The 21521-nt window shown below is 39.2% G+C and overlaps 1 protein-coding gene across 1 annotated transcript in view; it reads right to left on the bottom strand.

Annotated features, from left to right (window-relative positions):
- Positions 1-499: 499 nt before the first annotated feature.
- MEX3C (mex-3 RNA binding family member C) overlaps positions 500-21521 on the bottom strand; it is a 37867-nt gene continuing 16845 nt past the window's right edge. The window contains exon 2 of the mRNA XM_058170923.1: positions 500-4044. Within this exon, the coding sequence (XP_058026906.1) occupies positions 2816-4044 (1229 nt within the window). The 3' untranslated portion in view covers positions 500-2815. The remainder of the gene's footprint in view (positions 4045-21521) is intronic.

The raw sequence follows: 21521 nt of genomic DNA, 5'->3' as shown, positions 1-21521 counted from the left end.
TGTGCTTCTTCAGAACTGAAAAAGCTTCTTGGATGAGAAGCGAAATGTTTTCAAGAAAAAAACAAAGCCCAGTTGCCTTTCGAAAAAGCAACTTTGGGACAACCATGACCTGGATGACTGAGAATCTCCATAGACATAGCCCATCATCTTTTTCTCCCTCTACGTTGCCTGTAACCTTAGCCTTCTACCATCAAATATTCTAGTCAAATTTCTAGAATAATTTATACTTTCTTTCATCCAGATAGAATGAAGCTATTCTTGTAGTCCCACTCCACTGTTCACCAGCAAAAAGCCTTTACGTTTATCTTCTAGTTTTTTGTTTTGTCTCTTTTTAATTTTATTTGCCTTTAGATTCTCTGATTTCCTATCCCTCAATTATCTAAATATCCCGTGTTGCAACATCTTAGTAAATGTGGTGATCTAGATACTATTTCAAATATAAAACTTCATTGACCAACCACCCGCCATTGAAAAGTGCAACATCAAGAAAACATTCAAGTTAATGGAAACAAGTCTTTATTAAGTAACTTTTTAATATCAGAAAAATAAAACTCTTATAATTCTCTTTACAGCAAATATATAATATCAGTGCTTTGGCCATCATAAGTTAAAGGCCCTTTATCATAAAATATATGCTTTTTTTTAAACTTTACTCAAATTGAATTTATAATCCCTATGACCTTTCTACATATACATAACAAAAAGAGTGTAGTAAAATTAGCAAATACTAAACCATATTGAGAGCTTTGTCATTCTGAAGTCTGTGGTTTATAGAAAGAGTACACGCATCTAATGTTGTATCCTTGGCTTATTAGCTGCAGTGTACAATGCAACAATATACAAAATACATGCTTGGTAAATGGGATTGTTCATATCTACAAGACTCGGCTAAAGATTAAGATTTCAATACTGACATTTAACTATTCTACGAGCTATTAGCGTTAAAGTTATGCATCTCATAATGTAATAATAATATTATATGCCATCAAGGCAACTTTTATACTGAAAAAAAATCATAAAATAAAAACCGTTATCTGTAAACTTTTTTTTTATACGAAATGTAACTCTTTCAAGTGGAAAATAAAAAATAAAGATTTCTGTAATTCACTAGTTCAATACACGTAGAGTTTGCTATTCTGAGAAAAATTATTTCATCTTGGGAAGATATTGCTCAAAAAAAGAGAGGGAATAAGAGGAAGGACAGATAGAGAAGTTTTTTTTTTAAAGGAGAAAGAGGGAGGAGGAGGAAGAAGAAGATAAATGAAACCCATCAGAACATCTGTGTGTTCTTTTAAAAACGCCAGCACAGATTTGGGAAAATTCTGAGGATGAAGTGCTGGAAGAAGAAACATCCACAGGCTGAAATGTACATTAACAAAATCAATAGAGGTGATTTTTTTTCCCTTGATAGAGGGGAAGTGTAGTTTTGAAATGAAATAAACCATTTTGCTAGGTCTCAGTCACTGCTATTTAACATTGAATGATAAAAAAACGTGGATGTTACTCCTTCTCCCCTCCCTCCATATGATTAAAAAACAAAAAAAGACAAGTTTCACATAATGTGCAAGTTGTGGTTGTAACATAAAAACGATTCACATTTTCTTATACTCTTGATATTCGCTAAAATAGTTAATTTAAGAACACCTTGATCATGTGAGCCAATGGAATGTCAGCATCCTCATTCTAGACACGAGGGACGCAAGCCCCTCTCGCCTTCCCCTTCCTCCCACCACGGGGGGGGGGAGGATCCGCAAGAAGCAGGACTGGGTGGGGGAGGGGATCCCTACGGACACGTCCTAACGTGACAATTCACAGCACGAATTGCATCTTGTGTGATGAACACCGAGGGCACAGAGGGAGGCCTTCCTTTTAATGGAAGGTAGTAGCAATTCACATGTAAAGAGCGCTATTATCTAAGATGCTCCCCGCCAATAAATAACCAAACTGCTACAAATGGGGTGCCTTCCCACCCACCCCCTCATGTCCGGGGCTGGAGCTCCTGGATCCCTTGGCAATGATTTGAAAGAAGGCTTTGCCAGGCTTCAGCAATGGAAGACCTACACGTACGTTCCTGATTCGCTTAAAGATGCTTCAAATTGCATACTGGATGAGAAGAGGCTCATCCCTCGTTCGCCCCTTCGGGTCGGTCCTCCAACGAACCATGATCCGGTTAATTAAAAACTTCTCCGCTAGGCGACTACTCGCTTGAATGGCAGGAGACCAATCGACAGGCGGTAAAATTATTTGCAACGGTTTAGGTAAATGAAGCCTGTTATTGTTGTGTAAAGAGGGGGGGGGGAAAGCATCCCCCCCCCCAAACCTGCTCTGAAAAAAACTGGCAGTGTAAAGAAGGCAGCACTGGAAATTTATTTTGAAACATTCATGATCCTTTGCACCGTTTCCCCCCCCACTTACCCCCCCCCCCATAAGAGTTTCTACGCTCAGGGGCTCCGTGAGACTTTGCTTTCACTGCCGTTATTAGAAATACTTCGTCAAGAACTGGACAGGCTGCGAATGCTCACTGTATGCTCCTGCTCCAAAAAACAGATCTAAGGCCCTAAGACCTCCTAAAACCTTTGCTCGAGGTACCACAGCTGCAACCAAAATGGAGAAAGACTGGCTTAGGCCTATAAGGTTAACTGAACAAGCCTTTTTTTTTTCTTTTGAAAAGAGTACATGCTTTTCAAACAACTGTTAGCCTGATCTCAAGAAAGCCCCAGTAACAGTCCGAGTTCATTATAAGTTTACTTAGGGGGTACCATTACATCCAAGCCATTAAGAGTTTAAAAAGTCCATATATAATATCTCTATATATTTAAGAGTGAATTTGAATCGCCTGAGTAACAGCTGTCTGGCAAACTGGACACGATGGTGCTTCTTTTTCGCAGATCTTGTTGGCACACTCCATGCAGAAAAGGTTGTGGCCACATGGAACCAGGGCAGCGATTACTTCGTTCTCAAAACAGATCACGCAGTCGTGCTTCCGTCTTAACTCCGGAGGGGAACTAGATGTGGAGCCACCGTTGGAAGAAGAGTAGCTGTTGGTACCGTTGGAAAAGGCAGGGATATAGATGGGAAGGCCAACCTGGTTGACGGTGCTGGGAGGGTCGCTTCTCACTCTGCGGGCGAGGGGATGTTCCAAGGTCTCGGGAAACGTCGGTGACAAGCGAGGGGTGGAGGGCTGGCTCCCTTTCCGCGGAGTTTTCACATTACTAGCAGGTTCGCTACCAAAACTGGAGAGTGGGTTGACGGGTTCGAAAGGTGTCCAGATGGTCTGAGAAGGGGTGGGCAAGGAATCGTAGGCGGGAGAGTCGACGGCCAGATCCTCGGCCCCCACGGAAGGTAAGGTCTCTCCAAACCAAAAATTGCCAGTACTGAACGGACTGGTTGGGCTGAAGTCAGCCAACCTATTGCTTCCAAAGTAGGAGTCGGTGGAACCACTTCCTAGGGAACTGGAGCTGTCGTTTCTGTAATTGGAAATCATCCGGGTGCGACTGGGAGGTGGGACTGGGTGGGAAGTAAGCCAGGCAGATCCAAGGTTTCCTCCTTCAAAACTGACATCTGTACCGTTGTAATGGAAATCGTTTTCTTCGTTGAGCTCAATGTAGTTTCCAGTGCGCATGGCGATGTGCATCTCTATCTCTTCGCGGGCCCGGTCTACGTTTTCAGGCATGCCGGTTACCTCAAAAACTGGCTCTTTGTCTCTACTGGGAGTAACTATGTAGGTATGGGTTTGCTGCTGAATTCTTTTGATCGTAGCGCCTTTGGGGCCAACCACCAGCCCGACGACACGGTAAGGCACCCTGACCTGGACTGTAGTCTGGCCTGGCAGGTTGGGGTTACAAGGCAGCCCTCCTAGAGCAGGGCCATTCTTGTTGCGCGAAGCTCTTATCATGGAGAAGTGCTCAGCAGCGGAAAGGATTTCCCTTTTGGCCATGGCGACGTCTTCTTTGCGGCCGGTGACCACGAAAACGGGCTCTTCTCCACGCACAGGGGTCTTGATGTACGTATTGGTTTTGGCTCTCAGGGCCTTTATTTTGCAACCTGCAGCAAGTAGACAGAAACGAACACAATAAACCTTTTTAGAGATTTAATTTCTTTTTTAGCCATTTTAAAACAACAACTCATCTTCTAAGTTACAGATACTCCTCAACTTATGACTGGTTGTTTAGCAATCTTTCAATGTTACAACAGACCCCCCCCCCCCCAAAACAAAGGCAGTTATGACCGCTTCTGAAGTTCCAATGGCCGCTGCTCCCTGTGGTCACATGACCACACTTCGGGTGCTCGACAAACAGCCCACATTTATGACTGTTTGCAGCATCTTGTATCACATGACCACAATTTATGATGTTTTCGCTGCAAACCGGTATTTACTTTCAGTTTTTGGCAAAAACTCCCTACAGTGAGCAATGAGATTACTTAATGACTGCACATTTGCTTAATGATCACTGGGGAAAAAAAAGATTGTAAAACAATTTACAACCATACTGGGCAGGCTCTATTATGGTCATAAGCTAAAGGCTGTCTGTATTTTTACGGTCTCTATGATCCACGATATGTTCAAGCTAAATCCAACGGAAGACCTTTCTTTGTCAAAGCAAGTAACTTAACAGAGATCGGTACCCCATTCTCTGTAATGCCACATCAGGTTTGCAAATTAATAAGCTGAAGGTATCTTTAGCAGCTTCCTGGCCCACCTAAACAAGTTACTCACTTGTAGTTTGTACAAATAAAACAGAGATCCAGCTTTTGAAAAAAAAAACCCAGTCAGGTGGGCTACTTAAAGATAATTCTTTACAGGCAAATGATTATACAGAAGCCATTTTACTGTCATTTCCTGAATTTCTTCTATCTTTATAATGTCCTTCTCACCACAAAGCATTACTTTTAATCACTGCATATCAATACTAATTTGACTATGTTAAAAATTAATGACTAAATTAAACAAGTAATGACTACATTAAGAAAAACCAGGAACCCTTTGTGAAGGAAGTCAGTCAAGGAAAGCTCCCAAAACCAAAAAGATTACGGCTGAATGTAGAATGTAAGGATAAATAAAACATGAAGACTGATGTGTTAGCTGGAAGGACAGGCAAATGCGTGTCAACATTTGAAGGATATAGAAGGAAAAACTGATGAAAAAACTCTATATAGAGATCAGATGGACCAGGGATCTCCAGTCCTGGCAATTTTAAGCCTGGTAGACTTCAACTCCAAGAATTCCCCAGCCAGCTTTGCTGGCTGGAGAATTCTGGGAGTTGAAGTCCACCAGGCTTAAAGTTGCCAAGGTTGGAGACCCCTGAGGTGGACCACCTGCAGAAACTGGGTATGTCTAGTTTAATAAAAAGAAGTACTAGGGGAGACATGATAGCAGTGTTCCAATATCTCAGGGGTTGCCACAAGGAAGAGGGAGTCGGGCTGTTCTCCAGTGCACCTGAGGGTAGAACAAGAAGCAATGGGTGGAAACTGATCAAGGAAAGAAGCAACTTAGAACTAAGGAGAAATTTCCTGACAGTTAGAACAATTAATAAGTGGAACGACTTGCCTGCAGAAGTTGTGAATGCTCCAATACTGGAAATTTTTAAGAAAATGTTGGATAACCATCTGACTGAGATGGTGTAGGGTTTCCTGCCTGGGCAGGGGGTTGGACTAGAAGGCCTCCAAGGTCCCTTCCAACTCTGTTGTTATATTATATTATATTATATAAAGGCGCCTGACTGATGGTTACAGAAACAAAAACATACATTTGGTTAAGAAGTGTTCAAGAACAAAACTGAAGGTTTTATTTTAGTTGCTTAAGAACAAGCTTTGCTGATTGACTCCATTAAGGTAAAGATTCAGCATGAATCAAAAACAGCAAATGTCACCTTTGTAGTAAAAAGGATGAAACAAATTGTTGTGGTCCACCAGCAACCTGCGGAGCTGGCAACAGAATTGGACAGTGATATGGCTGAGGAAGAACGTGGGCCATTCCTGGAGGCTGGGAAAGGCCCAGATGAGGGCTCTGCTTTGGAGGCTGAGGTGGGGCCAGGGCCATTGGGGAATGATGTGTGGACTCCAGAGCCTCCAGAACCTGGCAGTAGTGAGGCAGAGGAACAGGAGGAGCCTGTTCCTAATGCACGCATGAGAAGAGCTGCCAGAAGGTAAGAGCAGCTAAAGCAAAGAGGACAACTTGGAAGTAGGGTCAAGAGATGATTGGCCCCTCCCATAAGGCTTAAAAGACCAGCAACGGCATTTGGGCTTTGCCAAAGACAACATTGGTACTTCGTCTCCTTGCATTTATTTTTGTATCGGTGTCTTCTGAACTTTTGCCAAGAAAGGCCTTTGGCAGTTTGCCTAATTGGACCAAGGTGGGTGATAGGACTGAGGAATTTGTGTTGGGAGGAATTTGCTTTAATTTAGTTGAACTACGCTGAGAATGAAGTAATTCTCAGCTGTTTGAATAAAGTTTGTTTGTTTTTAACACTGACTGAGTTTCCTACTACCTACTGGGGCCTGGGTCACAAATGGGTCCATTGGATCAGTGGCTATAACAAAATCTCACATACTGACTCTCAGGAACATCATGAACAATTTGCTAACATTATTCACTGGGAAACTTTTGCAGAGATTAGGGTTGGCATGTAGCAAGAATCATGGGACCATCAATTTGAGAAGTTTTGGGAAAATGGGTGGGTTAAGATCTTATGGGACTTTTAAGATCCAATCAGACAGGCATCTTGTTCATAATGTGCCTGATATAATGGTTATTGGAAAAAAGAAAGTCATTGACGCATTTCAACTATGCTGTCTTTGCAAGGATAAATATGTCTCCCAGAGTATCTTCATCTCAATCTATGAAAGCTAGCAGTGATGTCTGGATTACAAGGATATTGACATTATGTCTTGAAACAATGCATCAGACCCAACTACCCACCTTCAGAACTGCAAGGTCAAAGGAAAGAAGTGGACTTGGTTCCACCTCGTTTATTAAGAAGGCAAAATTGAGAACCTCAAGAATCAGTGCCCCATAGTGGGCTTAAAAGTCTGCATTGCTTTGATTACAACCTTAACTCAAGACCATTTACATGCAGCCAATAGTTGCAATGCACTTCACGAGTTTAGACTGAGCAATCTGTCCAATGAACTCCCAAACTTAAGTCTTCAGGCATCTGTCATCACAGGAAGCCATGGCAGCAATGGGCTGAAGGAGCAGTCCTAAACCCAATTTGGGGGTGAACGTCTATAACGGAAGTCACTGAAAGACCAGAATGGACAGGCAAAGTCAGATAACGTAACTCTGAGAGAAACAAATGCTAGAAGTGGAATGGGACAACTGGCCACAGCCAACTCGCCGCGGGACAATTCAACCGATACAAATGTTAAGTTAATTTTGACAGAACTGTGACCAGTAATAATAAAATAAAAGTCAATCCAAAAATACAAGAGTTACAATAGAAAAGAGGTTGAACAAATTGCACACAGAGGTATTAGCTGACAGGATTACAATAAAGACCCATTTGACATGCTAAACTGACGATGAGAAAAAGGTGCTTAACTCTTAACAGAATTCATAAGCTATAAGGAAAAAATAAAAGTGGATATTGCAGAAACCAGAAAATACAGATATCAACATATCTGTGTCATCAACGTGAGTTGTGAGAAGCCTTGTAGAGCAATGAAGAAGTCAAGTAGTAGGGTTTAATCAAGTAAACAAGATGCTTGTTTAAGCTCTTAATGATAGTTCTGTGCAAGCATATCACCCATTTATGTGAAACGTACAAAACTACAATGATGAATGTACATTCCTTGACCCACTAAACTACAACTCCCAGCAGAACCAGCCAGCATGACTAATTAGGTTCCCTAATCCTCGGATATAGCCTCCTTTAAGGGATGCAACCACTAGAACCGAAGGAGGAGGGGAGAAAATGAGTTTGAAGGCTGAAACTGGGCACAAACTACCTTGCCAGTCTAGTCATCTCACCCCAGCCCCAGCACACTGTTCTGTTCTGCCTGATTTCTTTCTGGGTGAGATTGATTTTCAAATCTGGCGAATGCAGAGACTTTGATTCTTTCCATTTAAGTTACTGTCACTCTGATATAAAAAATTACCCTGTTTTCCCGAAAATAAGACATCCCCTGATAATAAGGTCCAATCGGACTTTTGAGCGCATGCACTAAAATAAGCCCCCCCCCAAATATTTAAATGCATGTGCAGCTGGTCCCCGCCATTTCCTCTGGTTTCTTCTATGTGCCCCAAAATAATAAGAAAACAAGGCCAAACACTTATTTTATGGTTCAAAAAAAATATATATAAGACAGGGTCTTATTTTCGGGGAAACGCGATACAACATGATAGAAACTTTGAAAAACTTTTAATTTGAGTGCTATTGAGGTCTGGACCTATGAATAACTTTAAGGAATTTTTTTTTTCTGAGAAGGATGATTAGAGCCTGTTACCCAACCATTAGCTATGCCCCATTTACAACATCTGTTCTGTCAATCATCCTTGATCTTCAATCATTGCCACAAAAATGTCAAATACTTCGAAAGTTTCCAAACTTGAATGTGGAGTCATCCAAAACAAATACATGCAAAGTCACTTATTTCAAATACTTTATTTTCTAGCAGATGTTATATTTCTGTGGCATATTACACCGTAGCTATACAGAGCAGGGTCAGCTGAACTGAGGCAGAAAGGATCAGTTTTCTTAACTTGAACTCTATTAATCTAAAGGAAATATTGCCTATTATACATATGGAAAAGTTTAAAGCTATAAATATTCCACAGAATGGAGAAGAGAGAAGGGATGCGCAATTAATTCCTTCAAAGTCACATTTAGGAACAATCTATTAATTGTAAGCAACTTCCTCTATGAAATTTTTCTAGAGGAACAGTGCTCCTGTAGTATATACATATGCTATTCTACTCTGTTCTGTTTTACTTTACTCTATATACTTTATATATATGTATGTGTGTGTATATATATATATTCACAAAATTGATACATGTTTGACTGCTCTACACTCAACAAGAAATATGCACAATGGGCTTAAGCTTAAAACAAAGGATGAATTGTCAGAAATGTTCTTACAAGTAGCAAAACAGTATTTTTTAAAAATAATTGTACATTAATCTTACAATAACCAAAGTTTTTTTTGGTGGGGAGGGGTTGAATACAAGGGGCAACAAAGACAAAAGAAATAATTGAGTACTCTTGTATTTTATGGCATGCTGTATTAGGATCTGTGGTTACAAACAATAAAATAACTGACTTTTGTGAAATATCTTGAAGCAATTAGGCCACAGAGAGTGAAGATAATGATGCTCCCCCCCCCCTTCTCAGTAACTTTAATATCATACTGGCTGTATAGTGCTGTGGTATCAATATGTGCACTAGGCCAGGGGTCTCCAACCTTGGCAACTTTTAAGACTTGTGGACTTCAGCTCCCAGAATCCCTCAGCCAGCAAAGCTTTGCTGGCTGAGGGATTCTGGGAGCTGAAGTCCACAAGTCTTAAAAGTGCCAAGTTTGCAGACCCCTGGAGTAGGCAATGCTTAAAAGACCAAGGTAATCTAGAAGTGGCTGTTCCTAAATTATGACAGCAGCTTGGACAGCAGTGAGCAGGTTAAAAAAAACCAAACCTAAACACCCGGCAGTATGTGGGCAGATGAGTTATTAAAGCCTGCTTTCAAAGTACTAATAGGGAACAGATAAACATGCCCTGCGATTCAATCACATTTTTCTCTGCTTGCATAACAGCAGGAAAGATCAAATTGTTAGCATGCTAACTATATACAAGGATACTAATATTTCCCTAAGTTACAGGTCTCTCTTGTAAAATGAAAAAGAGAGATCAGAAGATGGCGTGGAAGTCAGGAGCCTGTTCTTACTGGTGGGTTCTGCTTGGTGTTTCGGTATTTCTTTTTCTTTCTTTGGGACAGTGGCAAGCAAAGTGTGATAGGCTCAACATTTTGGAAGTAATAATTGTTGCTGGCTAGGATTACTCATTGTAAGGAAGCTCTAAATTTACTCCCTGACTCTTTTCCTGACATTATCTTCCTGTGGTTGACTCCTACTACCGGAAGTAGTTCTGGAACCACGCCAGAAATGTTGGTCCAGATTAAATCCTAATGCTATTTGAGCTAATAAAAGAGCATAATATAGTAAAGACTAAGAGGCATATATTCTACTACCTCGGAAGGATAGTACATTTGTTAATCATAACACAAAACATTCCACCAACTTTGGCAATTTGACGCTAGCCTTTAAAAGCCCCAGTTCAAGAATTGCTCATCTCTGTAGAAGCACACTCCATTTCTTTTTCTTTTTTCTTTTAAAAATGCCAGGAGCCATGCTCTGTATCTCTCAAAAACAAGAGACCCTGGAGAAGAGGGAAAATCTACTCAATAATAGCTCCAAAAATACACAATACTATCAAAGACATTATTTATAAGCATTAGCAACTGCTTCTGAATTGGTCCATTTTTTTATTTTATTTTCTTGCTGGATGTAAAGCACTGTTTCCAAGCAGAACACTGGAATAGAAATTCCTACCAAGCTCCAGAAATGAATCACGTTTACATTTTACTCAAGTCTTATATAAAGCATCTCATCCATTACGCTTTTTTTGGTGGGGAGGGGTTGAATACAAGGGGCAACAAAGACAAAAGAAATAATTGAGTACGCTTGTATTTTATGGCATGCTGTATTAGGATCTGTGGTTACAAACAATAAAATAACTGACTTTTGTGAAATATCTTGAAGCAATTAGTCCACAGAGAGTGAAGATAATGATGGGGTTTTTTTTTTTTGGCTGTTCTCAATAACTTCAATATCATACTGGCTGTATAGTGCTGTGGTATCAATATGTGCACTAGGCCAGGGGTCTCCAACCTTGGCAACTTTTAAGACTTGTGGACTTCAGCTCCCAGAATCCCTCAGCCAGCAAAGCTTTGCTGGCTGAGGGATTCTGGGAGCTGAAGTCCACGAGTCTTAAAAGAGCCAAGTTTGCAGACCCCTGGAGTAGGCAATGCTTAAAAGACCAAGGTAATCTAGAAGTGGCTGTTCCTAAATTATGACAGCAGCTTGGACAGCAGTGAGCAGGTTAAAAAAAACCAAACCCAAACACCCGGCAGTATGTGGGCAGATGAGTTATTAAAGCCTGCTTTCAAAGTACTAATAGGAAACAGATAAACATGCCCTGCGATTCAATCATATTTTTCTCTGCTTGCATAACAGCAGGAAAGATCAAATTGTTAGCATGCTAACTATATACAAGCATACTAATATTTCCCTAAGTTACAGGTCTCTCTTGTAAAATGAAAACGAGAGATTAGAAGATGGCGTGGAAGTCAGGAGCCTGTTCTTACTGGTGGGTTCTGCTTGGTGTTTCGGTATTTCTTTTTCTTTCTTTGGGACAGTGGCAAGCAAAGTGTGATAGGCTCAACATTTTGGAAGTAATAATTGTTGCTGGCTAGGATTACTCATTGTAAGGAAGCTCTAAATTTACTCCCTGACTCTTTTCCTGACATTATCTTCCTGTGGTTGACTCCTACTACCGGAAGTAGTTCTGGAACCACGCCAGAAATGTTGGTCCAGATTAAATCCTAATGCTATTTGAGCTAATAAAAGAGCATAATACTGTAAAGACTAAGAGGCATATATTTTACTACCTCGGAAGGATAGTACATTTGTTAATCATAACACAAAACATTCCACCAACTTTGGCAATTTGACGCTAGCCTTTAAAAGCCCTAGTTCAAGAATTGCTCATCTCTGTAGAAGCACACTCCATTTCTTTTTCTTTTTTCTTTTAAAAATGCCAGGAGCCATGCTCTGTATCTCTCAAAAACAAGAGACCCTGGAGAAGAGGGAAAATCTACTCAATAATAGCTCCAAAAATACACAATACTATCAAAGGCATTATTTATAAGCATTAGCAACTGCTTCTGAATTGGTCCATTTTTTATTTTATTTTCTTGCTGGATGTAAAGCACTGTTTCCAAGCAGAACACTGGAATAGAAATTCCTACCAAGCTCCAGAAATGAATCACTTTTACATTTTACTCAAGTCTTATATAAAGCATCTCATCCATTATGCTTTTTTTTTGGGGGGGGGAGATTTACATTTCCTGAAATGGCTACAGTTAGACAAAGGTCATCCAGAATAATACAATATGTGACGTAGCTGTGTGATATTTCTTACAGTTGCATAAAAGTGCTTTAAAACAAATAGTATCGTTGACTTGAACTTGGCAAATCATATGTAGTTCTTGACTTACGGCCAGTTGCTTAGCAACTGCTCAAAGTTACAACAGATTCCTCCCTTTCCCGCACTTAGGAATCCTGAAGAAAAATTGCATGGCTGGAACTACCTTTCCACCAGACTCCACACAAGGTTCCTCTGGCCTCAAGTGCTTTAACATGAGTGGATGGAGGGGAATATTTGTAGCTCAGGGTTGAAATCGGAGGTCCTTGGTGGTCTCTGAGCTTAGCTAAGTGTTACCTAGTTTTGGTAATGAAACGTCTGCAACATAGGTGTCAAACTCGCCCCATCACATTGCCGTCATGTGACATTTTGCAACATTTTCCCCATTTGCAGAGCTGGGGTGGGCGTGGCCTGCACGTGACGCATCCGGCCCGCCGGCTGCCAGTTTGACACCCCTGGTCTACAAGAAAGCAACCAAGTTCAGAGAGCACCAAGGCTCTCTCACATATGAAGGGGTTATGGACAGTGGTGGGATTCAAATAATTTAACAACCGGTTCTCTACCCTAATGATTTCTTCCGACAACCAGTTTGCCAAACTGCTCACAAAATTAACCACCGGTTCTCCCGAAGTGGTGCGAACTGGCTGAATCCCATCACTGGTTATGGACCTTTATTTCCTCATGGTCAACTACCTTTCAAAAGTCCCATAGCATACCAGGGGGGTTGGGAAGGATGCTGGGGATTAAATGGCATAGCAGCCGAGTCAGACCACAATCATGATATCCCTTCCCTGTACATGGTCAAAAGCCATGTTTAGCTTATTATTTCAAGTATGTAGGAAACAGATTCCAGAGCTATGACCCACAGGAAAAGAGGTGAAGGAAATGTAAGACAACGGGCACCAAGATGCTAAAGCAAACAAACATCGCTTTCATTCTGAAAGATAAGGCATAATTTCTTCTCTTGCCAGTTGGCTTCTTCTAAGTTGATGCCTTCGGTAAATATCGACAATCCTAAAAGGAATTTTTTAAAAACCCACAGGCCTTTTGTACAATTTCCCAAAGTTTTTTTTTTTTTAAATTCAGATTGTAGTCTAAGCACAGTAGTTTCTCCTAATGAAGACTTGATGTTCTTTTCCCATATACAGTGATGCTCTCTACCAGATAACATCAACACGTTTCCCAGATTCCAGGCTACAATATGTAAAGAAGGTGTCATGAAAGGGATTAACAAATGTTTAACATAAACAGGCTTATTACCAACTCACTCCTCCTTGCTAAGACAGTCAATCTTGAGGCTAACTAGCAAGAGGAGCCTTCTTTCCGGCTTAAGACAGGAAGTTATGTCTGTTATCTGATGAAAGGCAAATTGGAGCTGAGCTTACAGACTAATTTTTGCCATCACCATCCCTACACAAGGCACACAACATCAAAGAAGCAGCAGCTCCACAAATACCATTATCCCTCTTGAGCTGGAGAATTGTTACACTTCCTAAATTCTCTATTATGATCTCTCAGGGTATCTGTTTAAGCTTAGGTACCTTACACCCAAACGGCAATCGAAGTGCTTGACCACTGTATAGTTCTAAGGCTTACATTCTTGCAAGAATGTGAATTTGAGGGTTGAGTAGTACAGTGGTACTACTGATGGGCATCATACACTAATTTATTTATATTTCATATTTCTAAACCGCCTCTCCCTCAAAGAGGGGAACGTAAATTGCTGAAGGTTAATACAGATAGGTGGTCTTAGAGGATAAGCAATATAAGTGTCATCTATCGTGCCTCAGAAAGACAATTTAAGAAAAAAGAAGTTGACCCAGCAATTGATGAGGTCATTATTCTGTTGTAATTTAACTTTCTGTATCGCTGTGTTTAAATGAACAGAATTTTACCATGACTGATGAAAATCCATAAATTAACTCTTTGACTACATCACTCAATACTCTTAACATTTGAAAACTCTGCATTTGAAAATCCAAAGCACTCAAGAATAGCAACAAAAGTTGTCTAATGTGCTCCAAGAAACAGGTCCACTGGGAGAATTTTCACAAGTTTTTCATGTATCAAAATCACTGCACAGAATCAGATAAACTCAAGGTTTCTCAACTCCCTGTCCATTTGCAGAACTGCCTGCCTACCAACAATCACAGATAATCCTATTCTTCTATATGCAAGTGAAAAAGTAACACTGTAAATAGCTAAACAAAGGTAACAGTTTGGTATGTGATATCCATAATTCAGAGATTGTACACATTATGTTTTCTCATTCCCAGACTGCTTTTATTCATAGGAACCCATGCAGTTTACAAACATTTTCCATAGGGGCTGTTTAAGTGTAAACTCCTGATATATAAGCCAGTGAAAGAAATCATAGAGTTGGCCACTGAAGATACATCTCACAGATGTAATGTATTTTCCACAACTACAACAACTAGAAATCTTTTCCTAACCTGCTGAAAGCTGAGATTCACAGAATGTTATGTTTTTCATTATTTCTAGTGGATCTGATGAAACCTGAAATATATTGGAGATTCGTGGGATCAGCAGATTTACCAAGTAGGACCAGAGTACGGTCAGGTCCTTCCTTGTTAAAATACGAACATTTAACAAAGCTATCTTTGGAATGGAACTATAGCTCACCACTGAACTATGAAGATTAGCTGCTGTGTGAAATACATGACAATAATCTTCCAAAATGTATGGGTCACATGAGATTCAAGCATACAGAAATGGTAGCTGATGGAATTGAAAGCCAGGTGCAATGGAATTCATATAAACATATTATGCGTTAGTTTACATTTTGAACAGCTTCCCCTTGGGGCTTGGCTGTGACCTGGGGAGGTGGGGGGCGGGAATAACATCATATGAGGAAGCATTGTATGAAGTGGCTGCAAATATGTGTCCATTTAATTAAGAAACCCATTATTTCCATGACTGTTCATTTCAGAGCCGCTAGAATCATAACTATTTATGGATAAACATATATTTTAGATTTATACACATTTTAAGTGTTTCACATGATTCTAAATGACACTTGCTTCAACTAAATCTTTTCACTGGTTTGATACAAGTGGACTGTAGTCACACGAAGTGTTTAATAATTCAGGAAACAAGGAATTCTACCCCAAATAAAACTGTAAAGGAGAATGAAATATGAAATGGCATCTCAGAAAAATGTTCATGTCTTATTTGGATTTCTTTAAAGAATATTTCCAAGGGTTTCAACTTATTTAAAGTAACAATTCAGAACCTATACTCCAAATAAGGCATTTGTTTCAAGCTAGCAACGCTAAAATAACTTGAACCCCAAAGCAACAGAGGAGGGGCTCATATTTATAGGTTGTTACCAATAACTTTCTCAGGAAGAATTCTGTAGGCCAAATTTGAGTAAGTCCAATTTCAAAGGCTGCAGTGAACTTTGTGTGGCTTGCTTTCTATAAGCAGCAGGAGCAATGCACCTTGCAGACTTGAAGTTTCTACTTTGCTCCTTAAAATTCCTTAATCTGGAAAAAAAAAAAAGCACAAAGCAAAATAAAACTAAACTCCTAGCCTAAATTTTTTGGGCCTACTGATTGTAGAAGCTCTCCGAAGGCTGCTAAAGCAGTGCTACATCTTGAGCAGAGAGTAGACTAATGGGTAACTGACAGCTAACCCATCTGGAGACACTCCTGCTGCAAATATGCCCTGCCAAGAGACCAATTATATGCCAGCCAGAAGGAAGGACAAATTAAAATCCCATCTTTCTCTTATACAGCCTGTTCTTCTTATGACTGCAATCGAGCCATAAAGAGGCTCAGCACATGACTGGCCTGATTTTGGGACCTTTTTTTTGCAGCTATTGTTAAACAAACTCATTGTACGCTATGGGTGATTTTAGCTTGGAAGTAAACACCAATTTACAGCAAAAATGAAAGTTGCAGTCATGTGACTGTGGGATGCTGCAAACAGCGGTAAATGCAGGCCAGTTGCCAAGGGCCCAAAATGAAATCATGTGATTGTGAGGGGGGGAAATCTTTGGAATCAGGTTGAAAGTAACTTGGGGTGGTGGTGGTGTTGTCATAACTTTGAACAGTTGCTAAGCAACCAGTATTAACTCGAGGACTATCTTTACTGGGAGAAAAAACAAAGACACTATGATATCAGCTAACTTCAGAATCATAGGAAAATGGTAGTCACTGCTCTTAATACTGGGCTGAGCCTTGGACATGAGGAAATTATACAGATAGTCCTTGACTTACAATAGTGCATTTAGTGGCCATTCAAAGTTGTACTGGCACTGAAAGAAGTAACCTGTGACCAGTTTTCACATTTACAACCATTGCAGCATCCCCATGATCAAAATTCAGATGCTTGGGATTTTGGGCATCAGATAAAACGATGGCTGGAAGAGATGTTAAATCAAAATATAGATCCAAAGCCAGAACTCTTTCTACTGGGTATCACAAAGGATAAACATAATAAAGGAACAATATATTTAATGTTGCATATACTAATGGCAGCGAGACTGGTCTTTGTACAAAAAAGGGCCTCTGGTGGCTCAACAGACTAATGCAGTCTGTTATTAACAGCAGCTGCTTGCAATTACTGCAGGTTCAAGTCCCACCAGGCCCAAGGCTGACTCAGCCTTCCATCCTTTATAAGGTAGGTAAAATGAGGACCCAGATTGTTGGGGGCAATGTTGACTTTGTATATAATATACAAATGGAAGAAGACTATTGCTTGACATAGTGTAAGCCGCCCTGAGTCTTCGGAGAAGGGCGGGATATAAATGCAAATTAAAAAAATAAAAAATAAAAATTGGAAAAGTAAAGAGACTCCCCCTGAAGCAGAGATAATAAATAAGATACTGACTTGCGCAGATATGGACAGGCTGGCTTTATAACTCAAAGACAAGGGAAACGGAATATCATGAAATCTGGAATAAAATCTATCAATGGTTGGAGAGGAGGAGGAATGTTGGGATAAAGAAATATTGATAAGACGAGAGTTGGAAAATTATTGTTAATATTATGTGATAGGTAGGAATTGTATTGGTATTGAAAGTAATTTTCACAGACTAAGAGATTTATGTGTCTGAATTTTGATAGGCTGTACATATTTATATAATGAATTTGAATTGTATTTGTCGTAAGGTAAAACTTGATGGAAATGTTTGAACCAGAAAAGTTGCACTATGTCCAATGTTTTTAACTGTATATTATGGGCTCAATTATGGTCATAACTCGAGGACTACCTGTATATATTTTGTTAAGTATTGCAATAGGCAGCAGTTTCTTCAGCTACAGAAAAAGGCAAGCTCTTGTACAGAAGCCAATAGTATCTTTGCTTCTATAAAGGCAAGAGTGGGAAAATCAATGCCCCAACCAAATAAGCAAGTGTATCCCAACAGCTCTCGGTGCTTCTGTAGCATCCTAAGATGATGCCATTTTAAAATACCTTTCAGTTTCAAATTTATGAGTGGGATTATGGAACACAAATGCTCCTTTTCCAAACCTTAAAGCTTCGCCAAGCCACCAAAAATGGTATGAAATTGGCATCCCAAACGGTAACTTTGGGTCTTAGTTGAGAGACTTTAACTATGGAAAAGAATAAGAGTGGTTTCTTTTGCTTCCCCTTTTCACCTTTAAACCTTACCCCCTCGCTATAAAATAGCATAAAAAATGGAATAATTTCAGTTTTGCCCCCTTCCAGAAATTATATTACTGGATGATCTCTGCAGCTTTTGGAAGGTCAAGGAAGCTGAATTCTCTCCTTGGAAACATTGTTTAATCTGTTTTTTTTTTTTTAGACAAACAAACATAAAAACATCTTCAATACAAATACAGTGTGTTGATTGGTTAATTACAAATCTTTTGTGCAATTTCAGCATATTCATAACATATGATTTATCTAATTTTACGTTTTATATTTTGGTCAATTAATCATTTAATTAACTATAAATATTTCTTCCCTCATTTTGTGTAAAATATTCTAAGTTTTATGTTCATCATATTACATCATTCATTTCATCATCTTGAATCAACAGTTCTTCCATTATAAAAACCTCTCTCAAACTTCATTAACATATTTTTTTATCTAACCATTGATACAATAAATCCCATATCTTATAATATTGTTTATCTTCCTGCTCTCTAATTTCAAATGTCAAATTGTTTAATCTGTTTTAAAGACTTTTATTTTTCTTAATAACATAACAGATCTAACTACCAGAAATCTTTATATTTGAGACAGTTGGGGAGTTGGACAATTTGGTTTCTCCATATCTTTTTTTAAAAAAATATTTTTATTATACATTTTCCTTTATTATACATCACATTTCCAGTTTTGCAACGGCAGTGTGCTGGCTGTATCAAGTCCTTATTAAGTATACATACACCCTGGGTTATAACCATTATTCTCGTAGTCCTACAGTATAGTCTCTTTTAAATACATAATATTGTACGTCATAGTTATAACTATTATTTTCAAAGTTGTATACGCTGAGCTTGTCAATCAGAAAGGTCAGCAGTTCGAATCCCTAGTATAGGTCTCCTGCATGAGCAGGGGGTTGGACTAGATGACCTCCAAGGTCCCTTCCAACTCTATTACTGTTAAAGGTAAAGGTAAAGGTTCCCCTCGCACATACGTGCTAGTCGTTGCCGACTCTAGGGGGCGATGCTCATCTCCGTTTCAAAGCCGAAGAGCTAGCGCTGTCCGAAGATGTCTCCGTGGTCATGTGGCCAGCATGACTCAACGCCAAAGGTGCACGGAACGCTGTTACCTTCCCACCAAAGGTGGTCCCTATTTTTTCTACTTGCATTTTTACGTGCTTTCAAAACTGCTAGGTTGGCAGAAGCTGGGACAAGTAACGGGAGCTCACCCCGTTACACGGCAGCACTAGGGATTCGAACCACCGAACTGCCGACCTTTCGATCAACAAGCTCAGCTGTCTTAGCCCCTGAGCCACCGCGTCCCCTTTTCTATTACTGTTAGGCTCTATACATTTATCATTAACTTAATAACTTAACTTAGCTATTATTATTATTAATAATATAATATTATAATATATTATATATATTATAATATATATTATAATATATATTATAATATATATTATAATGTAATATTAATTATTATTATTATTATTATTATTATTATTATTATTAAGTTATTAACTTAATAACGAAAGATGATCAACAAAATAGAAATAAATACAGTTATATAGATATATAAGAATATATATTGTAAGCAATAGTACTATTGGACTGTACGTGACTATAGATTAAAATGTATAGAGTGATAAATGTCTATTACTGTTAGGCTCTATACATTTATCACTCTATACATTTTAATCTATAGTCACGTACAATAGTACTATTGCTTACAATATATATTCGTATATATCTATATAACTGTATTTATTTCTATTTTGTTGATCTTCTTTCGTTATTAAGTTACTAATCTCTGCACCTGTTATCTAACCATTTGTACAGTAAGTCCCATGTTAAGTAATACTCTGATTCCTCTTTATCCTTAAGTTCCATAGTTAACCTGTCCAATTTGGCTCATTCTAATATTTTCTTTATTACCTTTTCGTCTTTATACTTTAGGTATACTTTCGTTTTTTGTGCATATGTGATTCTAGCTGCTGTTATTACATGTAATATGAAGTACGTGATTCTTTTATTGCATATCCCTGGTAGTATACCTAGTAAGAATAATTCTAGTTTTAGATCTATTTGTTGTGCTGTCATCTCTTCTAAACACCTTTTTATCTTTGACCAATATTTTTTTGCTGTTGGACATGTCCACCACGTATGATAGTAGGATCCTGGTACCTGTTTACATTTCCAACACTCTAGTGACATATTTGGGGAAATTTCTGCCATTCTTGCTCGTGGCAAGTGCCATCTATAAAACATTTTGTACAAGTTTTCTTTGTATGCTGGTTTTTCCATATCAAATGCCTTTTGCCTCTCTTGCACTTATGAACAGTGTTCCTCAATCTTCATTAAGATATGGGAAAATATAAACACTGACTCAACTCCATATGCTGCTATATATTTGTTTTCCCATAATAGTCACTTATTTATCTTACAAATAAACCTCTTTTTAGAAGGGCTTGAGAAGAGTCATTTACCTCCACCTAAAATAACCATTCCTTTGTAATGAAGATGGTCCACAAATTTTTAAAAATAAAGCCCCCACCAGGTGTGCAATTCAGCAGTGTTTCTAATCATCCAGCATGTTAAGACATAAATGATCATTTTTACAGCTACGGTTAATAATATCCTGAGCCAACTAATTGCTGTCTAGGACAGGGGTCTCCAACCTTGGCAACTTTAAGACTTGTGGACTTCAACTCCCAGAGTTCGTCAGCCAGCAAAGCTGGCTGAGGAATTCTGGGAGTTAAAGTCCACAAGTCTTAAAGTTGCCAAGGTTGGAGACCCCTGGTCTAGGTTACAGGGCAGTTAAAGTGTAAGCAAGGAACTATTTTTCATTCATGAGAATAAAAACCTCAGGGTAAACATTTGCAGCGAGGTGACCTTAGGCACAGCAAGGTCACAGCAGTTGCACAGTTTCAATATCCCAGTTAAAGAGTTTCTCAGCCACCACTTTAAGCGGCAGAAGCCCTGCATCCGTCTGCAGCTGTGTGCAGGCATCATGCTGGTTGCTAAAAGGCACAACTTTTCCACCCAGCTACATCCACCTGTTCCCTTTGGCCAGATTAGTCCACCTTAAATAGAAAGGAAGCACTCAATAATAAAAAAAAAAAGACTGACTCCATCTTTGCAACTGTTGGTTTCCTGGAAGCAAACAAAGTGAAACCAACTGACCAAAAAAATCTCTTTGCTTCTCTTGAAAGAAGAGAAGAAAAAAAATCAAGTTAAAACAGAATGGCTGCTACTTTTTGTTTTGTTTCTTAATTTCTGAACAGAGATAGCAAATTCTATTTGGCTTCCTTGAAAAATAGATAGAATTGTGGGAAGAAATATCCATCTGGTTCAGTTCCAAGCTGGGAGAAAGAACAATGAAAACATAGAGGCTGATTGGAAAGAAGGTTTAATGATGAACAATACCACCAAGCACATGGTTCTGGGGCAGCTGACCAAATGGAGTTGAGAGGGGTTTTTTTTATACCTTGTCTTGGGCAAAATGGAGTCTCTCAACTCCATTTGGTCAGCTGCCCCAGAACCCTGTGCTTGGTAGTTCTGTTCATCTTTCTTTCCAATCAGCCTCCATGTTTCTAATGTCTTTCTCCCAGCTTGCAACTGAACTACATGGATATTTCTTCCCACAGTATATTTTATTTTATTATTTTATTTTACATTATTTCATGTTT

The sequence above is a fragment of the Ahaetulla prasina genome, chromosome 2 (assembly GCF_028640845.1).
Source record: "Ahaetulla prasina isolate Xishuangbanna chromosome 2, ASM2864084v1, whole genome shotgun sequence".
Lineage (NCBI taxonomy): Eukaryota > Metazoa > Chordata > Lepidosauria > Squamata > Colubridae > Ahaetulla > Ahaetulla prasina.
This window is presented reverse-complemented; position numbering and strand designations above follow the sequence as displayed.